Raw genomic sequence first — 24,542 nt, 5'->3', positions numbered from 1 at the left:
ATCTTAGCATGTGTGTAACAGTGCTTCTACTTATATTGAGCAAGTTTTGAATTAGCCAAAGTTTATATCACAACTCTTGCATAAAAAGACCATACTCGTAAATTTTTTTTTTTCTGAAAATATAGTCCCTTCAAAATTTCTGAAGAAATAAGAGAATAGTTTGTTTCCCTATCTTGCCTATCATGACTAATGCTGCAATGAACACGAGAGAGCAGATATCTCTTCGAGATCCTAACTCAGTTCCTTTGGATATATACCCAGAAGGGGGATTGCTGAATCATATGGTAGTTCTACTTTTAATTTTTTTTAATATATTTTATTGATTTTTTACAGAGAGGAAGGGAGAGAGATAGAGAGTTAGAAACATCGATGAGAGAGAAACATTGATCAGCTGCCTCTTGCACACCCCCTACTGGGGATGTGCCCGCAACCAAGGTACATGCCCTTGACCGGAATCGAACCTGGGACCCTTGAGTCCGCAGGCCGATGCTCTATCCACTGAGCCAAACCGGTTTCGGCTACTTTTAATTTTTTTTAGGAACCTCTTTACGAGCTGTGTGTATGTAGTCCATAATGGCTGTACCAGGTTAAATTCTTACCAACTTGTATAAGGATTCTCTTATGCCACATTCTGTCAATTATACTTCTATAAAGCTGTACAAAGACTTTGAAGTATGAAATAACAGCACATATTCAACTTCAAGCTCTACCACAGAACTGTGGAGTGGAAAAGATTACATGGAAAAGAAATAGAAAGCAAACGCTAAAGGACATTGTATGGCACCATAGTGAATGAATGAAGGCAGTGGTGATGTAAATGATGGAATAGACATGAGGTATGGTTAAGAGGTAGAATAAACGTGACTGACTTATTCACATTTATGTTCTTGGTTTTTATATAGTTGTCACATGTCCAAGCATCAATTCCTTTACCTTGGAACATGGAAGATGGCGAATTGTGAATGGCTCCCACTATGAATACAAAACCAAGGTAGTTTTCAGCTGTGACCCTGGTTATCACGGACTAGGTCCTGCTTCTATTGAATGCCTTCCTAATGGTACCTGGAGTTGGAGAAATGAAAGACCATATTGCCAAAGTAAGTATGCACTCTGCTCAACTTATTTCATAAGCTGTCTTTGGTGATTGATGGTCACTTGATCACTTCCTTTTCCAAACACACTAGAGCAATGACATAATATAATTTTTAAGAGGTCATTCTCATTACATTTAAATTTTTTCTAACTTATTTTTCATTATTAAGTACTTTTGAAAAAGGAATTGGCTTTGGATTCAGAAATCTGTGCATGAATTCTTGGTCTATCACTTACCACAACAACTAGAAAATACTTATTGCATATGAACAATTTGCCAGGCACTGCTTTTAGCCCCTGACATGTATTATTTTATTCCTTAGTTCCCATACTATAAATTAGTTGATATTGTATCCATTTTCTCAAAAAGGAACCTATGCCCCAGATTTTATCATTTTGCACTACTCACAGAACCTACTAACAGTGAAGAAATAGGACTCAACCCAAGCAGTCTGACTATAACCCCATCTTCTAGTCACTATCTATATAATAAAAGCCTAAGTGACCCTTACAGTGGAAGACCAGAAAGACTGGTTGCTATGATGCACACTGACCACCAGGGGGCAGACGCTCAAAGCAGAAGCTGCCTCCTGGTGCTCAGTGCGCTCTCACAGGGAGAGAGCCGCTCAGACAGAAGCCAGGTTTATGGCTGGCAAGCACAGGTGCAGTGGCGGGAGCCTCTCCAGCCTCCGCAGCAGTGCTAAGGAGCAGCAAGCCAAGCAGTAAGGAGCTGCAAGCAGGCGGGCAGTAAGGAGCCAAGGGTCCCGGACTGCGAGAGGGTGCAGGCCCAGCTAAGGGATTCTCCCCAGTTTACAAATTTTGTGCACCGGGCCTCTAGTGTTTTATGATGTTTATCCCTTTTAATTCAATTTTTAAAATTATAAAATTATGATAATGCATAACTCATAGTTATTATAAAGATTTAATGGTATGATTTCTTGAAAAATGTCAGCTAGAACTTGATTCACAGCAAGAGCTCAATATTTATTGAATCAAATTGAACATATTGTCTTTCTATGCATTCTTATAAATGTCTTATTTAGAGCAACTACCTATACATAGAATATTGAGATGAAATAACTCAGACTCCCTTTGAAGTAGTTTCCTTCACTGCATTTATTGTTTACTTAGTGCCAGGAAATATGCTAGGCTGAAAATTAATCCTTTTATTTTGTGTCCAATGCAACTCTATGCTGTCACACCATATTTTATAAATAAACTGATAAAGGAATCAGATATCTAATGATGAGTAAGAAGTTTAACAAAGCAGACAACTATCTATGTGTAATAAGTACATACTTACATAGTTTTCTTCTACTTATATTCTATTTTATAATTTATTTTTAATCTCTATGTAAACATAGGACTTTGGGGTTGTACTTTTATAAGATAGTCATATCAATGGATTAAAATCCACAAAATAGATATCTAAATTTTAGTTGATATTCTAAAAATATGGCATCTTTATTTGTAAATTCTTACCCTATTCCTTAGGGTTTTCTCCCAGGATCTTTCCCTGCCACCATCCTCATTTTTAAAAACAAAATTTCATTAAAAAGGCACATAACATAGAGATATTGCAAAGAGTAGGAAAAATGATCTACAGCAGGAACATTAATCTTTCAATAGATGTTCGGTTTCTTTGTGCTCAATCCTCCATTAGGTAGAAGGGTTAATTGATCAATATGATCAGGTTCCTGCCCACAGCTACGAATGGGAAGCGACAAGGACTCTAACAAGTGCAACTCATTGAGAAAATAGAAAAAATAATAAGTGTTCTGGTCCATTATTTACTCATCGTTTAAATTAAAACAATATACATTAATCTTATTAATGTTAATAAATAATATAGCTACCTCAAAGGGTTATTTGGGGATTAGTTAAAAACCATCAATACATTTTAAGTTTTATATGCAACTATTTAAAGTTTTCAAATTTTCTATTTGTCTGTCTCATGGCTATCTAAAGCCTGGAGCTGAAAGCCAGAGCTGGAGCCAGAATAAAGTATATGGGCTGATGGTGAAATGTTGGATTTGGACTGCTGGACTTACATTTTGATTTAGCTATTTATAGGCTGTGTGACCTTATTACTTAATTTCTATGTGCTCATATCATATCCTAATGTATACAGTTCAGAAAATGACTGAATCTACTTCAGAGTTATTCTGAGAATTACATAAATGAAAAGATCTGTAATATTTTCTGGTACAAAATAAGGACTCAATAAACATAATCCATTATTCTTTTCTAGAAAGAGACCTCATTTGTAATTTTTAAATATGACAGAGTCATAAGAGCTGGGTTCTAAATGACCTAGCAAGTGAGTTAATCTCTCTTTTTCAATTTTAAAACCTACAAACACAATGTGAAATATAATTATACCTAATGGTTCTTGTGAGAACCAAATGCTTCACATATAAAGCATTCTTTATAAACTACAGGGCCCTCAACAAAAGTAATTATAATGACTATGTTAGCATTGTTTCGATGATGAAGAAACTTTGGCTCAGGTAAGTCAAAGGGATTGCCCTGTGTCACTGGATAAGTCAGAGAAAGATCTGATGATTTTCCCACCCCACTAAAACCAGGTTGGCTAAGTAAAAGGTGCAAATAAAACAGCCTCATCACATGTCACTGTAGCTTATAAGACTTTTATGGAAAGTTAATCAACTTCTAATTATGCTGTCTATTTTCTCTACATTTGCACATTCATTCAAACATGGTTTATAGATGTCAAATTCATTGTAAATATGTGAAATCATAGGAAATTCAAAATGCTAAAAACATGTTTTTTTTACAAGTGTTTATTAACTATGTATTTAAGAGTTTTCCATTTTTATTGTTTTGTAGTTATTTCCTGCGGAGAACTACCTACACCTCCAAATGGGAATAAGATTGGAACTCAAACCTCATATGGCTCCACAGCCATCTTTACCTGTGATGCGGGATTCATTCTCGTGGGCTCTGCAGTACGGGAATGCCTTTCGTCAGGTCTTTGGAGTGGATCTGAGACCAGATGCCTAGGTAGCATTTTAAATCATTTTAACCAAACATTTTTTTCTCCCCTCTGGAAAAGGAGAAACTTTCATTCACTCAGTAAGGATTCTAAAAGACTAGAATATATTCAACTTTAAAAATGTCTCATGGTAGAAAAGCTATGAAACTGATAACTCAAAAAGTTAATCAACTAGTATGGCAAATGAGACTCGTGTCATTAAGGAGAGACACATTGTATTCCAGGCATGGTGGAAATAAAAAGGAGAAAGCTAATTTCTGAAAGTCATATGTCTGCCTACTCAGCTGCATTACTCGTTGTAGCAATTAATTCATTCTAAACCATAGTTTCACTCACCCATTTGCTTAAGATAATGACTAAAGAAGAAAAATAATTTCCACATTTAAATATCTTTCTCCTTTTAATTTTACAATTTGAACATGTGTAATATTACTTTCTATCAAAACTTTAAGATATGTATTTTTTCAAACCTGATTTTAGGACAAATAGGATTTTCCCCCCTTAAGGATCTTTGAATTTATTATTAAATAAAACAAAAACCCATATAGTAAAAGAAACTGAATTATCCCTGGCCAGGTAGCTTAGTTGGTTGGAGTGTTGTCCAGTACACCAAAAGGTTGCAGGTTGGATTCCCAGTCAGGGCACATATCTAGGTTGTGGGTTAGATCCCCCATTGGACTGTGTGCAGGAGGCATGGAGACAACTGATCCACATCAATGTTTCTCTCTCTCTGTCTCTCCACTTCCCTTCCACTGTCTCTAAGAATCAATGGGAAAATATCCTCGGTGAGGATTAACAAAATAAATGAATAAATAAATAAATGAATAAATAAATAAAATAAATGCACACTGTTTTGCTAACAAGCTTGAAAATATTCATGGTAATATGATGACAACTTGAAATTGCAAATGTTTGGTTAGAGGTTTTGTAAAATTCCTCCCCCAGGACATATTTGTTAAAACACAGCAACAACAATTCCTTTATAAGAGTACAAACATTTAATGTGCTATACGAATACTGTATAAAAAGAAAATAGTAAATAAATTATATCTTTATGTATTAATATAGGGTTAAATAATCAAATAAAAATGTTTCCTAACAATTTCTAAACTGTATTTGGATATGCTGATTTCAAGTACGGATTATTTAGTGTACTTATTCATTTGAAAATCCATATGAAAACTAAAATTAAAATATTATATTTTATGCCCCTATGCCCTTATGAGCTGTTATTGTATATTATTTATTGACTATTGCCTGTAGAGCAAGGGTGGGGAACCTTTTTTCTGCCAAGAGCCATTTGGATTTTTATAACATCGTTCACGGGCCTACAAAATTATCAGCTTAAATATTAGCCTGCTATATTTGGTCGAACATTTAATTAACTCACCACTAATGCACTGACAAGGCCAGACCAAATGATTTTGTGGGCCTTATATGCTCCCCCACACCCCAGCTATAGAGGGTGGTTTTATTCATCTATTTAGAATCCTGATTCTGTTCTCTGAAGAGACAGGGAATAAAAGGAATATTTATGAGAAAACATTGTCTCTCAGTCTGTGAAGACAACATCATCATCCATTGCAGAGGACAAAGTGTTGGCATCAGATATAAATTTAAAAGGCTGTTGGTAGGAGGAAAGTGCAGTTGCCAAACAAGCAAATCCTAGCTTCTTATGCTTACAGTGACCTTACAGATTCACGTAGTCCAGTCATTCTCCTCATGTTTGAAAACAACTTGTCCTTAAAGCCCCAGACACTTGTGGCTTGGAATAACACTAGAATATGCTCATAATTGTTTATATAAATATAATGCATTTATTTCCAATCCCCCAGCATTTTATTATGCATTTTTCAGTTGAAAGACTTAACTTTGAACCCTCATATGCCCACCCTCTAGTCTAGATTCTACAAGTAGCATTTTGTTGTATTTGCTTATTACCTATCTATAATCCTTTCAAGCCTACATTAATCCATAAATTCATTTTATTTTTGATGCATTTTGAAGTAAGTTGCAGAAATTGGTACACTTCATTGCGAAACATTTCAGCATGCATATCATTAGCCAGAGTTCAATAATTCCTTAACATTCTCTTTTCTTTCCTTTTTTACTGTGATAAATTGTATATACAATGAAATGCACATATCATAAATACACTTTAGATGAGTTTTGACAAGTATGGACTCCTGTGTAACTCAAATCACAGTATAGTTATAGAGCATTACCCTTATCTCAGAAAGGTTCCCACGGCCCTTCACAGACAGTCAGCAGCTATTCTCCCCAACCCTGAGACAATAACTATTCTGATTTTTTTCATGTCTGTTAGTTCTTCCTGTCCTAGAAATTCATTTGAATGGATTCCTAAAATATATACCCTTTTTGTGTAAGGCTTCTTTCATCTATGCTGACATGTTTATCAGCAATTTTTATCTTATCACTGAGTAGAATTCCATTGTATGAATCTGCCATAATTATCCATTCCTCTGTTGATGGACACCTGGGCTCTGGTCAGTTTGGGACTATTATTAATAAAGCTTCTATAAATATTCATGTAAAACTGATTAAAGCTGCTATGAATATTTGTATAAAATTCTTAGTATAGGTATATGCATTTATTTTTTTGGATATTCAGGTGTAAAATTACTGGTAGAGTTCTGGTGGTTTCACAATTTCTCCAGCATGTAGTATAGTCAGTTTTTTTAACTTTATTCATTCTGTTGGGTGCATAAAGCTATTTTACAATATTTTAATTTGCATTATATTGATAACTACTGATGTAGTACAGTTTCTTAGGCTTATTGGCCATTTGTAAATTTTCCTTTGTGAAGTGGTAAAGTATCTTTTATATTGAATTGCCTTTTATTATGAACTGTAAGAGTTCTCTGTATATTCTGGTTGCAAGGTCTTCATCATTATGTGTTTCCTGAATATTTCCTCCCAGTCTGTGACTTGTGTATTCATTTCATAATGGTATTTTTTTATGTGCAGAAGTTTTAAATTCAGATAAAGTTTATCTTACCCTTTTTTTTTTCTTTTTGGTTATTGCTTTCTGTATCTTGTCTAGAAAACCTTTGCTCAACCATAAGTCACTATGATTTTCTTTCATGTTTTTCTCTAGAAATTTTAGTTTTGATCTTACTTTTATATCTATGATCTATTTTTAAGTTATTGCTGTTGAGGTGTTTTTTTTTTGTGTGTGTGTGTGTGTGTGTGTAGAAAGAGTTTTAAGAATATAAATATTTTAATAGATAAAGAACTAGTCAAATTTTTTATTTTATTTTGTGTTTACTTTGATATAATATCATTTTCAAGAATTTGTCTTCTTCTGAACTGTTAAATCAAGCTCTTCTTTATATTTTCTTATAATTTTATTTTTGGTAAGCTTGTAGTGGTAACACTTCATTCATTCCTGTTTTTGGTAATTTTATCTCTAATTTTGTGTTCATGAGATTAGCCAGGGGTTTTACAACTTTGTTGCTGTTTTTAAAAAAATAATTTTTAGTTTAGATGACATTCTCTATAGTTTTTGTCTTATTATTTTTGTGATTTCCTTAACTGTCTTTAATGTGTTCTTCCATCTACCTACTTTAGTTTTACTTTCTTCTCTTTTTTATTTTACTCCTCTTTTTCCTCTTATTAAGGTAGAATCTTAGATCATTGATTATATATCTTCCTTTCTAATAAAAGCACTTAATCATATAAATTATCCCACTGAGCACTGCTTTATCTGTATTTCTCAAATTTTGATGTTACATTTTAATTTTTAGATTGAAATTTTAATTTCTTATAGACCCAAGTGTTACTAGAAGTGTTTTTGTAAATTCCCTAATACATGGCATTTTACTGAGTATCTTATGTCATATAAACATATTTGCATTATATATGTCATGCTTCTAAGTAAACTTTAAAAGTTTAGTAATGTTACATATATATATACATACACAAATAAAATGTAGATCACAGTATTAACAATATTACTTTCTGACCATTTCAGCGGGTCACTGTGGAATTCCAGAACTCATTGTGAATGGTCAAGTCATTGGAGAAAATTATGGATACAGAGACACAGTTGTTTATCAATGTAATCCTGGTTTTCGATTGATTGGTTCTTCAGTGAGAATATGTCAGCAGGATCACAATTGGTCTGGTCAGCTCCCATCCTGTGTGCGTAAGTAAGCATGGCAGAAGTAATTAGAGACCTCTGTTCTCATGCAATAACCAGTACATTTTTTTCTTATTAAGTTATATAAGTATACACACACACACACACACACACACACACACACACACACACACACTCCTGTATGTATATGTAAATTCTATTACATTCCCTTACACCACTGAATCCGCAACAGTACATAATAGTTTCACATCATACTCTGTCTTTTTATGGACCTACAAGTCATTATCAATGGGTTTCTTATTTTTTTCTCCTAAATATTTCCCTTCCCAATTACTGACATTTATATTAAAACTGATGTTAGAAAACCAGAGACGGTCGGACCTGCATCACTACCATTTGTCCACCACCCAGAACTGAAACATCATTGCTGACATGAACACATAAGGAACCGTTCGACATTGAAATTGGGACTCAAAAGAACTGTTGGCCCAGAAAGAAACCCGCTACAGACTGAGTCATTTGCCTCTCAGCATAACCATTATGGCTTGTCTCATTTTCGACTCTTATTAGTATATTTCTTGTATCACAAGATCTCACGCATCTAGGGAAAATGATGAACAACATAAACTGAAGAACAAAAACAGACCCCGGTGACAGGGAAGCATCAATCAGACTGTCAAACCTCAGAGGGAAGGCAGGGGAGGGTGGGGGAAAGGAGGAGATCAACCAAAGGACTTGTGTGCATGCATATAAGCCTAACCAGTGGTCATGGACAACAGGGGGTTGGGGGCATACATGGGGAGGGGTTCGGGATGGGAATACGGGGGATGAGGACAATTATGTGATACCATAATCATTAAAGAAATTTTAAAAAAGAAAATGAGAACAAATACTGCAAATATGTTGTAATTGTAACATGATAGGATCATGCAATTGAGATTTGGGCAGCTTTAGATAAATAATGCATTTGACTTTTAGTGTGTATTCACAGAAAATATTTATTCTATAACTAATTACATCCATATGTATAAATTTCATCATTGTCAATTTTTATCCAATCAACAGAAATTCTAGTTTCATGTAAAATACTTTTGTGTGTTGAGATTTAATAAGATAATACAGTATATATTTAACAATTAAAATTTCTTTTCTAAGGTTTACACCCCCCCCTCATATACACAAACACTGAATGTCTGATGATGACTTACAGATAGTAAAATTACATTTGTGCCTTTCCTAGATTTTTTTCATTTATATTTAAGCATAGCCAACTAATACCACTATTTTTCTTTTTTAATAATTGAAACTATAAAAAAAATAAATAATTGAAACTATAAATGAAAATTGGCGCTTGGGGTAAAACAGATTTCTTTATCAATAATTTTAACAAGAATAAAATGCAGTTAAATTTCCAAATGAGTAGGTTGACATTAACAATACAGTTCTTGGGTAATTTCAAAGATACTAAAAGTGACTCTGGTTTTCACTGTGCCCAGTTATGAAGGACTATTACTGGAGTTGCTCTGATTATAGAGTGAGATGATGCAGTGCAATAGTGCATAGAAATATGGAGTGTTTGGGAAAAGCCAGGCCTGCATAAAATCAGGAATGGAACTGTAACACTAAAAGGATTTAAGTAATTCATTAATACCATTATTTACAAACAAAATTGTGCTAAATTGTCCAATATCAATTGTGAAGAAAATAAACTAGTAAGAATTCTAATACGGCATCATTTTTATAGTGCATATTTTATAGTCACATTAAATTATTCTTCAAACACACCTTTGCTTATCAATCTATTATTTGTAAAAATTAATAGTATAAATATTAAAATAAATAATTTCAAAGTTAAATGCAAAAAAACTGCCTTTAACTATCTTCCAATTCTTGACTGGAAAAGGAAAAGTGGTTCAGTTTCATTCCTTTCTGCTACTAATGACTTCAGTCGTGCCCAGATTTTTAAATTTCAGTATTCTCTCCTCCTTCCCGCCCCAAAAATAAAGAGAATAAAAAGGTACCATGAAACTCTAAACATTGTGCACCACAATTGCAAATGATTGTCTACTTATTAATGTAATATTCCTTTTAGAGTAGATTATTTTACCATTCCCAATTGTTCCTTTACATTAGTAAATGTACTTTAGATATGTTTTCTCATAAAAAAGTCTATACTTTCTACAGTGTTTGAAATGGTTAAGGGTAGTTGTTGTGATTACTGATAACCAAATATTGTTTTGTGTTTCCCCTGCCCCAACTTATTGCTCTTAGCTGTGAGCTGTGGTCACCCTGGTAGTCCGATTTATGGAAGAACAAGTGGAAATGGATTCAACTTTAATGATGTGGTAACATTCTCTTGCAATATCGGGTATCTCATGCAAGGGCCAACAAAGGCACAGTGTCAGGCCAACAGACAGTGGAGCCATCCCCCACCCGTGTGCAAAGGTAAGAGTCTAACTCTGGGCCAGCTTAGAGCCGAGTAAGAATGTGTCCGTGTAAACATAGATGATAACATTTGAAACTGCTGGGGTAGAACAGTGGACAGTTTTCAGCTACTAAAACAAAAAGATTTAATGTTACTATCATCTCATTACCAATGCTTTCTGTTTTCCTTACTTTTTAAGTTAGTTCTTTTTTAAGTTAAAACTGGCAGGCTTAATTTCAGCTGCTTAACTTTAATAGCTTTTACCTATTTTGTGACTACATATAAAAATCTTTAAGATTCTTTTACTCCGATTTACTCCATAATTAATGGAACTTATGTATGGCATTATTTTTTTCATGTTTTGGAAAAATATATTTGAGGCCTGAATTACCATGATACCTGAATTGGGAGTAGGTTTATTTATTGTTCTCTGCATAGAAACCGATTAAAGATAATTTTTTGGTGCTTTTTCATTTTGCAAAGAAGTATGGTATACTTCATATTGTCTGATAAAATTCAACTAAAGCATCATAATCTTTACATTATTTTATGGTTTAACTACAGTTTAACAGGTATCATTTATAAAATTTGTACTTAGCATAATGCTTATGGAGTTGTTGTTAAAAATATTTGCAAAAAAGTTTTCTTCTTTATTTTAAAAACCTCCCAGATTTTATTTCATTATCTTAGATAGTCAATATGTTAATTTTATTTCTGGAATCTTTACTTTGCTTTATTGAATGTACCTTTACAACTAAATTTTTTATAATAATCTATGTTAGGTATATACATGTTATTTCAAAATACCTTTTAAATTTGTTCATTTGTTTAGTGGTGAACTGTTCTGATCCTGGAATTCCACCCAATTCCAAAAGGGAAAGTAAAATAGAACATGGAAACTTCACCTATGGTACTGTTGTATTCTATGACTGCAATCCTGGATATTTTTTATTTGGATCTTCAGTTTTGATATGTCAACCAAATGGACAATGGGACAAACCTTTACCGGAATGTATCAGTAAGTAGATAATGTGAATTCTTCCTTCAAAAATGCCATGTAAGCAACATGGATATTTATTATCTTAGAAAATATCTAGAGCTATATATCAGAAGGATTTTGTTTTTAATTACTATTTTAATTTGCTTTTTATTTTATTATTTCATTGTTTTGAAATTACACTTTCCTATAGTCTTCCAATTCAATTCCCAGATATCATTCTTATTAATATTAATGTGCTGAATAGCTCTGTCATTCTTTGACTTTGAATTTTGATAGAACAGATAGAATATGAAAAGCACACACCTTTCATATTCATCCCAAAAGGGCAATTACATTTTGATTGTCTTTGGTACTACTATTTCAGATTTCATTTAAGGTAATAGTATTCTTAATATAAACAACCACTAGAGATTCAGAATACTTGAGGATTTAAACAAAAGTGTTACTTAAAACGTACTGACCATAAATATTTATCATATTTAGGTTCATACACATATGGATGCAGTACGTATTAATAAATAAAATCTTTCAAGTCAGTGAATATTTAGTGAGTATATTTTGTTAAATGTTATGTTGGAGCTGTAGAATATAAATAAGATAAATTGTAGCAGATATGCATATATCTATAGTGATATAATAGTGAGAAAATAATTTAACAGAAATAATTAAAAATTATGTAAGGACATAGGGAAGTGAACATAGATTCTAGGAATTAAGTAAGTATAGCTAAGTTTCTAAAAGTATTGGTAAATCTTGGACACGATAGGAAAGATAACTTTATAGATTGAAGGAGTATTGTGTCAAAAAGTCATTGTGGCCCAGACAGCGTGGATCAGTGCTTGAGCTTTGACCCATGAACCAGAAGGTCCCAGTTCGATTCCTGGTCAGGGCACATGCCCGGGTTTCAGGCTCAATCCCCAGGATGGGGTGTAGGATGCAGCTGATCAATGATTCTCTGGCATCATTGATGTTTTTATCTCTCCCTTCCTCTCTGAAATCAATAAAAATATGTTTTTTAAAAAGTCATTGTGCACAAGAAAGAAAAAGAAAAAAGTCCTTGTGCAAATAATTTTTGATTATGCTTAATTTTTAAATTATAAATATATTTTATGGTCATGTTTTATTTAGAGGAAATTCCTTCATGGGGGGCGGGATTTAAAAAAAAATTGTAGTACCATTCATGCACTGATGAATAAATAAAAGTTTATGCAATGTATATTAAATTTCAGATTCTATGCAAATAATTAAGTCAATTATTATTCCTTTTCTTAAAGTGCATTTGACTTTCTTATTGTGCACTCACTGGTCTAATAGCTTGACTAATTTAGTTACTTGGCCTTGTGTGGCTATAACATTCAAGTTAAAATATTTTGTAGGACATGGAAACATGAATTTCAGATTTTCATAGCTCTCATATACTTTTTTGCCTTTCTTTGTTTTATATAGCACTCCCTGATACTGTGGGATTTATTAAGTTTGTATCTATTTTGTGCTATTTAATATTCTATAGTATTATTGTGTTCAGTATTTTTTCAAGTCCGTTTTAAAGGGAGCATACAGTAAGTTCCCAAACTACCTCTACATTATAAAGAAAATCCATCCTCGAAATTCTTCCTTTTTAATTGCTGTATGGGCTCATTTTAAATCTTATTGGCATCCTATGTCCTTAATTAGCCAACCCACATATAGTCTTCTCACTAATTTGCACATCCTTGTTTGGGCACATATGTACTTCAAACCCATGCACACGTGCATATGAACATAGAGTCACCACCCCTGTACATGCAGACTTATACTCATTCAGTCATGTATGCTTACTTACATTGTTCCTGTTAAACTCATGCTCACTGTGAGTGGCATAATAGAATTGCTCCTATAGTTCCAACTTCCATTTTATTTTTTTTTTAAAGTCAGGTTTCACATAGATGTTTGATATCTGGTGGTTGTATATATTGAAATAGATCATTTACTTTTGGTTTATTTTGTAGAAAGTTGGTGCAGGTTGTTCGATAGGAGATATAAAAAAATTTTATATTCAATAATTATGTATTGTAGTGATTGACTGTGGACACCCTGGCGTTCCTCCTAATGCAGTCCTGTCTGGGGAGAAGTATACCTTTGGGTCCACTGTTCACTATTCCTGCACAGGAAAGCGTAGCCTTCTAGGCCATTCATCAAGGACCTGCCAGTTAAATGGCCATTGGAGTGGATCACAACCTCATTGTTCAGGTACCACTTAGAAAGTTGGACAATGTGTGTTGGAAATTACATTATTAGTATTAGTATTATTAGAAATATATGCACAAAAGAGATAAAATACTACATTTGTTTTGTAAAAATCTGAGAGAAGCTATATTATTTGTACATTTATAGTAATACTTCTTAAGGTAATATAAATTCAGAGCCTAAATTAATTCTAATCCTGTAGATAGTAAGTGACAGATACATGTTTTGAATTGTTTTGTGGCTAATGTAAAGAATTATTGGTTTTAGAATGCTATTTTGTGTAAAGTGCTTATGTTCATTAAAATGGTGAACTACTGAAGTTTATGTAGCTATTCTATTTTAGTGGATAGCAAATAAAATTTTTCCCAGAAGGTGATGTTATTTCAGTGATTTTCTGTTAGAATTTGTGTCCATTAAACTTTCTAAACAATTGGTCGCTTAATAGCATACTTTAAAATAAAGACTTAAATGTTTTCTTCAATTAAATTAAGCCAAGTTTTATAAAATATATTTATCTTTCCTAACTTTCTTTCTTACTAACAGGGAACATATAACTTCTGAGCTTCCGTAGCCCCATGTTGCTCTGTTACTACTATCTTAGAATAAGTGAATATTAGGCATATTTTAATTAATAATTTGCAGAGTGAGTGTTTGATAAATCTTTCTTGAGTTGTTTAAACTAATACTTTTCTCAAAATATCATTTAAATTTAGATCTGTGATGTCTCCCTATTTGATCCTCCCTATTTGATCCACTAACCAGATAGCGGTGCTTATTTTTCTGCCTGTTTTTCTTTATATATTCCCATTATCTTTATATTATTTTATATCTGTGGAGAGCATGGTGAACACTTATTAGGAGTTCTTTTTACATTGTTTTTCATGTAGGGTTATTTCAGAATCTCCTTGTAACTAGTGGTTAATATCTATGAAGTAACTTTATGGGACTTCAAATTTAATCTATAGACTTTTAAAACTATCAGATAACTGATTATACATAGTCACATAACCTTACATATATACACCCCAATGTATTTGGAAATTGGTGCTTAATTGCTAAAAATAAATTGTACATAGATATTTAAAGGTGAAATACTTATCTTAACCTTTTGCACTAGGATGTCGAGTGTGACTTGACACGGTTAGCATTAGAATAAAGGAATCGAGAAAAAAGCAAGCGAGTGCAAAGGGTTAAAGTTTGTGTGGTTGTTAATATTACATCTCATGAAAATGAGGAAGTGTAAAGAAGGATTCCAAATACACAGGGCTTGTCAAAAGGCATGTATATATAGAGAGAGCATTTCCAGTACTTAAGAAATTTAAGAATCTCTCTCTCTCTCTTCTTTTATCTTCCTTCCTTCCTCCCTCCCTCCTTCCTTCCCTCCCTCCCTCCCTCTCTCCCTCTCTCCCTCGCCCTCCCTCCCTCTTTCTCTCTCTCTCTCTCTCTTAATATATATGGATACTGCAGCAATTTTGATTAGAATTATTTAAGAAACTAGAGGCCCAGTGCACGAAATTCCTGCATGGGAGGGTGTGTGTCCCTCAGCCCAGCCTGCACCCTCTCCAATCTGGGACCCCTCGAGGGATGTCCGATGGCCCTCTCACAATCCAGAACTGCTGGGTCCCAACTGCTCACCTGCCTGCCTGCCAGATTGCCCCTAACCGTTTCTGCCTGCCAGAATGATCACCCCTAACCACTCACCTGCCAGCCTGGTCATCCCTAACTGCCCTCCCCTGCCAGCCTGGTCACCCCTAACTGTCCTCTCCTGCAGGCCTGGTCACCCCTAACTGCCCTTCCCTGCAGGTCTGATTGCCCCCAACTGCCCTCCACTGATGACCTGGTCACCCCTAACTGCCCTTCTCTGCTGGCCTTATCACCTACAACTGCCCTCCCCTGCCTGCCATCTTGTGGCGGCCATCTTGTGTCCACATCGGGGCGGCCATCTTTGACCATATAAGAGCTGCCATCTTGTGTGTTGGAATGATGGTCAATTTGCATATTACTCTTATTAGATAGGATGATAAGGGACTAAGTAAATTCTTAAGACTAACATAAAAAGGTGAACACCTAGTCATGAACAAAATCCTTATTAGAACTTACGTGAGAGTTTCTAATCTTCGATTATTTGCAATTTGTTTTTGTATTTCATATATGAGATTTATGCAGCTCATTTATCTTGGTCAATAGTCATTGGTAGAGAAAATTAGACAGTGAAATTTTAGTGTTATAGGAAATATTGTATTGTAACATTAATATTTTCTGGTACATTATAATCCTAATTTAACAACAATAAAATGATTGTCAGTAATTAGAAAATTCAGAGAAGGACACATCAAATTACCAAATCCAGTTCTTTAATTTTAGTTTTGTAAACCCATTGTCAAACATAGAACTGTCAGTTGTAAATTTTCCAATAACCTGATTATTGACCAAGTTCTGAAAATACTAACATGACATTAACCTATTTAATAGGTCTAAATATCACTGCTAAGGAAAATAACACCATACTCTGCAACTACTTTCTTTTTCATGTAGGCTTTTTCTTACAACAGGACTCAGATGGGAAATGTGAATTATGATTCTACCTAGTCAACTTACCACGTTAAAAACAACTTGCACAAAATCCATGCTATAAGAATATTGGACAAAAACATGAACATAGTAAATGCTTATTGAAATAAATTAATCTGTACTGTACTGAATTACAGGTGATGCTACTGGCACATGTGGGGATCCAGGTACCCCTGGTCATGGTTCTAGACAGGAAAGCAATTTCAGAACCCAAAGTTCTGTACATTTTGCTTGTGATACTGGCTATATCCTTCATGGTTCAGAAGAAAGAACATGTTTGGCCAATGGCAGTTGGACTGGAAGGCAGCCAGAATGCAAAGGTAAGCTCAAGCAGAAATTAGATTGAAATTGCTGGAATGTAATGTGTACCCAAATTCAATTTGTTAGTATTACTGAAATTACTCTTACCAATTCTTTGTGTCCCCAACCATGGAATAAAAGCAGGAGTATTACAGTTTTACTGACAGCATCCTATATATGATAGGTAATAATTTTTAAAAAATATTTCTGATGAGTCATTTATATACAAACATTGTTCACATCTTAGCAAACATCTGAGTTGAAAAGTTAAACATATTTGTTAAAAATGTTTTATTTTCCCCTTTATCACAGGGCTCTATTGTAGACACTTTCAGGTAAAACAATTGGTTGTTCTTACGTCAACATTACCTCTAGATCTATTTTAGTTTTTATGTTTGTAGCAATGGAAAAATATAAAGATGCCTAACTATAAATGAGATTTTTATTCATACATTACATTGTTTGAAACTAGAATTTTTAAAATGTAGGGTGCTTGAATAAAATTTTTAATTGTTCTGATTGACATTTTTAACATAGTTAAATCTTTACAAGAATGGATAGAAAATATAATGTTGCTGGAAAATTATTATTACAATTTAAATGTTCTTTTCAATATAATTTTAGTGTAAAAACTCAACATGCAGAGGTATTTTTGAAACTTACTTAATATCATATCAAAATGTATTGGTTTTATAAATAGGAAATAACTCCCAACAGAATTTCTTGACAGTTTTTGATTGATTGTATTTCAGAAACGTTTCATTGTGTTTAAAATTAGGATCCATATTCTAGGAAAGATAGTTATCCTTTTTAAAATGGACCAAATTTAGAAATCTTAATTCAGAGAGCATTACAACTCAGTTGCTATTATAGGGAAAGGAGTTGCTAGAGAAAGTTGTTGAGCAAAAGACAGTAAAACTTAACTATTCACTTTATGACTCAAACTGACTTTGCAAAGGCAAAGTCTCTATAATGGTGTCATACAGTAGGAAGCTAGCCCTTTGCTCAGCTCAACTGCAAAATAGTTTTTAGATGGAATACAACCTGGTTCTGACTTTTTACCTGTAAAGTGCACTTTATATTTAGAAAAGAACAAGGAATTATAAAAAAATAGCAGAATTAATATTTTTCTCATAAATGGTGCTCATACAAATAATTTAGAACAACAGATTCTAGTAGATAAATGGACAAAGAAAATGAACAGAAAATAAAGAAGAGCACAAAATGCAACCTATTGAGAAATATTCAACATATCTACTAATCAGAAAATGATAATTAAACATCCCTTTACCAGTTTTAATATGACATTTTTGTGTATATGCAACAAAACTAGAACGTTAAAACATTTCTAGAGGCATTGTTATTGTTACAGTAAATTTAGAGTAATTTGACAAAAATGCGTATATATTCATAGAATGTAAATGGCTTTGTTTTATTAATTGGAATTCTGAGGATTTCTTTTCTACAGAAAATTAAAATATTAAAGAAAACACGTAATAGTAAAGTTGCAACTTTTATGTCTCGTTGATTAAAATTAGCAACAACAGGAAATAATTTTAACAATGGGGAGACAGAAGGAAGCTAGATGGATAGGGGTGGGACCATGGGAAAGAAGTAGAACTGGGAACCCAGCTAGGAGGAGTTCCTAAGGCACCCCAACGGGGCAGGTAAGGAAGGGCACTCACAAGAGGCATGGCCTTTAAAATGTATGGATATTGCTAAGACAGGCAGGGTGCAAATAACCAATCACAAGGCATTAAGGCGTATAAACCAACGCAAAGGATATTTGCCGAGACCGAATTATTTGAAAAGACCGATTAAGCAGCTGGCAAGACTGCCCACCCTAAATTACATCCCTCTCTCTCTTCTCCCTGACAAACAATGGGTTCCTGACGTCCGTCCGTTCCTGTTGTGGGGGAAGCACATCCCTGTGCCCACGTGGCTTATGGCCCTGGGGGCGTCCACACGTGGACGGTTAGACTTCAATTAGCTTGGATACCAAACTACTAACATGAAGGGGAAGCTCTGGACACCAGTCTGCTCCTGGAACCTGAGCTACCCCTTTTCCCGGACTGGCTTCTCCCAATGAACTCTGCTCCCGTTAGTTGTTTTTGTCTACAACTTCATGCTTTGATTTTCATGAGATAAGAACTCGACTCAACAACACCCACCATTTCTGGTATCCACAATATTAGAAATAATATTACATAAGCAAGTGTATATTTATGACATAATAGCATATAGTCAATAAGCTATTAGGATAAAGGCCATGGAGCAATATGAGAAAATGTAAATCATATAAAACTTAGTTAAAAATAAGATTCAAAAGTTTGCACTCTTGTTAAAATCGTGGGAAATGATATTCATTTGAGAGAAAGTTTATAAAAGGTGGTACACAAAATATGATAGAACAGAGTGGTGAAATTTGAAGTACTTTTACTCTTATTTTTCTAAATGCTCTGAAATATTATATTACTTCAGTAATTTATCATAAACTATAATATCTTTCCTATAATATAATGGATAAAACACATGTGAAAATAAAACTATCAAATGAATGTGTTAAAAATCTTAATTTAATAAATTTAAACAGGCAAATTTAAAGAATATATCATTTTTTTTACAAACTGACAAGGTTTTTAACAATTATTGCACATAGCATTGATGAGGATGTATGAAAACAAGCAAACTTCTACATTATGGATCCAACTGTGTATTATGACAATATCTTTGGTAACTCTATATAAAAATATTTTAAAATATTTTTCACAAATGAAAATTATCCAGAACTTCCACTCTCGGAAATTTATCTTAAAATAGAATCAATGTACACACTTGTATTAATAAGCTAGAGTATATTATAACCAAAAATGATAAAGAAATAAAACTAAACTAAATTTTGTGTTTAACAACAGGGGATTGGATAGGTAAATTATGAATATACATAAAATGGAAAACTATCCTGTTACTGAACTTTATAAAAGAAAGATGCCCTAGTTGTTATGTTAAGTAAGGAGAATGAGATTATAAAACAGCATGCATAGCATAGTTCTGTTTTTAAAAATGGCAATATTTCACTATTGTATACTCTTTGCTTTACACAGTGCCTAAAATACACATCAGAATGAATATATATTCATATATATATATATGTATATATATATATATATATATAGCTATATAAATATTTTATCAACTTATTTCTTTGTTTATTTATAAAGGATCTTTAACTTCTTCATTATGCTTCCATTTATTTTTGTCTTTTCAGAGAAGTCACCTTGATAAAAAGAAAAAGAATGGTCCCCTAATTTAAAAATTATCTCTAGAAATATATAAGGCAAATATAAAATACTCTTTCTATCATGCATTGGATACAAAAAATAATCAATTGACAAAAATATGTTATGTTTGAGCCATTTTCTAGCCTGAATAAGATCCAATACTTAGGTTAGGTCAATTGACAGCTGAGAAATTATTCTTTCTAAGAGAGATGGCATTGTCAGCTAATACTAACATAAATGGGGCTGTGTTCACAGGTATCAATAAAGCCATTTCCCTCCAAATGTCCACAATACAGAGGCAAAGTATTTGCTGCTTCTTTTCATTGTGTCCACAGAGCTTTCAGCCCTCACTCATGATAGGCGATGCACTTGTCTCTTTTCATTTAAAGTTATTTTTACTTGTGTTTAATTCAAATAATTCTCTTGGTAAGAAAAATGTGTCTACTAAGCATGGAGGAATTAGAGACAAGGGGACAGAAATGGCAGTGTTATTTGTGCATATCTGTAAACTATCCTAACTGGAGAAGTTCTCAATTTTTATTAAGTGCAAAAAAAATGGACTGAGCCTGGGGTTCCTATTTCAAAATGCAAATCGCCTGACATTGTAAAACAAGGATGATATTTTTCAAATCCTACTTGGATTGTTTCAAGATTATGGATCATGATACATAAATAAATATGGCTGGATTGTTATTTTAGGCAGGTGCTAATATAGAAGAGGCTAATTACTCTGAACAACAGAAGCAAACATTTTTTAAAATATTGTATGTTCTTCTGAAAATTTTACCTAGAGTTTGATCTTGTAATTGTTTATAGTGTGTAAGTCTCCACTCTAGCCGGTTTGCTCAGTGGATAGAGCATAGCCCCCCCCCCAGTCTGGAGGGTGGTGGGTTCAATTCCACTGAAGGGCATGTACTTCGGTTGCAGGCTCCATTCCCAGGGAGCCTGCAGGAGGCAACCAATTGATGTCTCTCTCTCACATCGATATTTCTCTCTCTCTTTGTCTCTCCCCTTCCCTTCCACTTTCTCTAAAAATCAGTGGAAAAATATCTTCAGGTGAGGATTAACAACAACAAAAAAAGTAATAAAATAAAATGTGTAAGTCTCCTGTTTCTATACACACACACAGAAATATGCAGCACCACTGTAAAGGAAGGATAGGCAAAATTAAATATTTTAGATGCTGCAAGTGATTAGATGGTACTATCTGAAACTATAATTACACTTTATATTCATAGAGATATCTTTAAACTTTTATGTTACAACAAAATTTAGTAAAACAGTGACATAGGCTCGCTTTTAGGATATTTTAAAAATTTACCATGGTATTGATGGCAAATAGTTAAGCATAATAAAGAGGGTAATACAGAGGGTATTGCGTTAGTGACTCCTGCTTATGAGATGTTGAAAACTTAATGAAAACCATTTCTAGATTTTGTTTGTATTCAGCTTATTTTTTTGTATGCCTTGGTCCAGAAATAGAGATTATACAGTTTTAATTCAGATCAGTTATATATGCTTATATAAATAAAAATATACATGGGCCGAAACCGGTTTGGCTCAGTGGATAGAGCGTCGGCCTGCGGACTCAAGGGTCCCAGGTTCGATTCCGGTCAAGGGCATGTACCTTGGTTGCGGGCACATCCCCAGTAGGAGGTGTGCAGGAGGCAGCTGATCGATGTTTCTCTCTCATCGATGTTTCTAACTCTCTATCCCTCTCTCTTCCTCTCTGTAAAACATCAATAAAATATATTAAAAAAAAGAAAAAATATATATACATGGATTCTTAAAATATTTAAATTGTTTATATGATATCTGTCCTCTTATAAAGTAAATTTCTGTTGCATCTCATTGTTTCATATCTTTCCATTTCACTTTATTTGTTTTTTATGCAGAGACTCTTATAATCATTCCTTGAAAGATTTTGTGGTACCCATAGGCAACACTCTTGAGTAATTACTTTACTTTCTGAAGTTTTTACCATAGCTACTAACAAAAACTTTAAAAAATAGCTGTTGTCTGATTTGTATTCTAGTAATTAAACTAATAAAATTAATATAAATTTATCTTGAATTTCAACCATTGTAAAAGATAACTCAATGTTTATTTTTGAGGATTTTATACCTCCTTTGGATAATTAAAAAAAAATCAGTCATTAACTTTTTGTGAGAAGATTTCTAATTACAATATTTTTATAAATACTCTTAACTATTATAATTATTTTTTCTTTTTTGTAGCTGTACAGTGTGGTAACCCAGGAACAACAGCCAATGGAAAGGTCTTTCGGATTGATGGCACAACATTTTCCAGTTCTATCATTTATTCCTGCATGGAGGGATATATCTTGTCTGGACCTTCAGTTAGACAGTGCACAGCCAATGGAACGTGGTCTGGAACTTTGCCTAACTGTACAAGTATGTTTCTTGTCAATATTTTTAAACATCACTAGTTATGTGAAACTATTTGAGCATATTTATCTATATAAATAACTTGTAGTCAATCAAACCATGCAAGATATTGAATATTTGTATTGTACTTCAGATTAAAAGATGATAATATTCTATGGTTAGAATTTATACTAGTGACTTTAAGAATCAGTTTGCAGCTCTAGCTGGTTTGGCTCAGTGGATAGAGTGTCGGCCCGTGGGCTATAGGATCCCAGGTTTGATTCCAGTTTAGGGCATGTACATTGATCCCCAACCCTGGTTGGGGGTACGTGTGGCAGGCAACCACTCATTGTGTCTCTCTCACATGGATGTTTCTCTCTCTCTGTCTCTCCCCATCCCACTCTCTCTAAAAATCAATGGAAAATTATTCTCTGGTTAAGATTAACAAAAATATAATTACTTGGCAGAGGAAAGAAGGATCACTGAAAATCAGTGACATTAAGTGAAATTTCATAGCATCTTAAGAATAGAGATGAATTATCAGCAGTAACCAAGATTAATAAAAAGAATGCAATTTTATTTTGCCAATCTAACACATATCAATAACTACTTGGTTTTTTATTTCATTATATATTTATTTTTATGTTTTTATTTTTTTTAACTTGATTATAGAGAGAGCAGGAGAGAAAGAGAGGGAGAGAGAGAAACATTGGTTGGTTGCTTCCTGCACCTGCCCTGACTAGGGATTGAACCTGCAACCTGGGTAAGTGCCCTGACCATGAATCAAACTGCCACCTTTTGGTGTACGGGACAATGCTCCAACCAACTGGGCCACATTGGTCAGGGCCTGACTAGGCTTATCTATCTATCTATCTATCTATCTATCTATCTATCTATCTATCTGTCTATATATCTATATATCTATCTATCTATTTATTAAGTTTATTAGGCTGACATTGGCTAATATGATCATTCAGGTTTCGGTGTGGGTTTCTATAAGATCTGTATATTGCACTGTGAGCCCACCATCCAAAGTCACATCTCTTATCACCATACATTAGGACCCGTTTCACCCCCACCCTCTTCCGCTTGGCAACCACCACACTGCTATTTGTGTCCACGAGTTTCAGTTTTATATCCCACTCACGAGTGAAATGATATGGTTCTTGGCATTCTTCTGACAGACTTATTTCACTTACCATCATATTCTCAAGGTCCATCCATGTTGTTGCAAATGGCAGTATTTCATCCTTTCTGATGGCTGAGTAGCATTCCATTGTGTATATTTACCACATATTCCTTATCCAGTCCTCTATTGCAAAACAATGGACAGAGTACCTGAACAGACACCTCTCCCAAGAAGACATACAAACAACCAATAGATATATAAAGAGATGTTCAACCTGACTTGTGGGCTAATGATTCATCTCTAATAGGTTTTGCTGGTTTTATACTGCACCAACCCATCCGAGCCTTAAACTTCTTACTAGTACCTTTTATTTTTTTTTATTTTTTTATTTTTTTAATTTTATTGAGGTATTATATGTGTACATATCTTACCATTACCCCCCCCCACCCCACACCCATACATGCCCTCACCCCCCAGAGTTTTGCGTCCATTGTTTATGCTTATATGCATGCATACAAGTCCTTCGTTTGATTTCTTATCTCCACCCCCTCTCCCTTACTTTCCCCCTGTAACTTACTGGTACCTTTTAAATATCAGCTGTTTTTGTTTGTTTGTTTTTCTTTAAATTCTTTGTATTTGTTTATCCTGAATAAGTGGGTCAAATGAATCTACTCAGTGGAGGATGTCATCAGAGTAATGGCATGTCATGCCTGTAATTCTGGAGAATATTGGTTGTAGTTAATATCTTGCCTGCACCAAATTGTGTGGACAACAGGGCTGTTGAGATACTCCATGTGCATTGTGTCTCTTCAAAGGTGAAGGCAAACTATGGCTAAGAGGCTGTTGAAATAAGCACTGAATAGAACATAGCAGCCACATCCTATATAATAAAAGCCTAATATACTAAGTGTCCTGTCGGCCATTCAACCAATCATAGCATAATATGCTAATGATATGCTAAGGCCGCTCAACCCCTTGCTATGACGTACACT

General features: G+C 33.8%; 1 protein-coding gene across 3 annotated transcripts in view; it reads left to right on the top strand.

Annotated features, from left to right (window-relative positions):
- The window catches only part of CSMD3 (CUB and Sushi multiple domains 3), a gene marked incomplete at both ends in the record, with an annotated part of 911,147 nt that overhangs the window by 834,801 nt on the left and 51,804 nt on the right, over window positions 1-24,542 (top strand). For 2 of the 3 annotated variants that reach the window (XM_079795927.1, XM_079795925.1), the window contains 8 exons: window positions 903-1,097; window positions 3,943-4,116; window positions 8,103-8,276; window positions 10,503-10,676; window positions 11,489-11,674; window positions 13,712-13,885; window positions 16,591-16,773; window positions 22,272-22,448. In XM_079795927.1, the coding sequence (XP_079652053.1) occupies window positions 903-1,097; window positions 3,943-4,116; window positions 8,103-8,276; window positions 10,503-10,676; window positions 11,489-11,674; window positions 13,712-13,885; window positions 16,591-16,773; window positions 22,272-22,448 (1,437 nt within the window). The remainder of the gene's footprint in view (window positions 1-902; window positions 1,098-3,942; window positions 4,117-8,102; window positions 8,277-10,502; window positions 10,677-11,488; window positions 11,675-13,711; window positions 13,886-16,590; window positions 16,774-22,271; window positions 22,449-24,542) is intronic. The other variant, XM_079795926.1, reaches the window with a different exon arrangement.

Source organism: Cnephaeus nilssonii (genome assembly GCF_951640355.1).
Source record: "Cnephaeus nilssonii genome assembly, chromosome: 18".
NCBI lineage: Eukaryota > Metazoa > Chordata > Mammalia > Chiroptera > Vespertilionidae > Cnephaeus > Cnephaeus nilssonii.
Note: the sequence above shows the minus strand (reverse complement) of the source record. Positions and strands in the feature narration are given on the sequence as shown.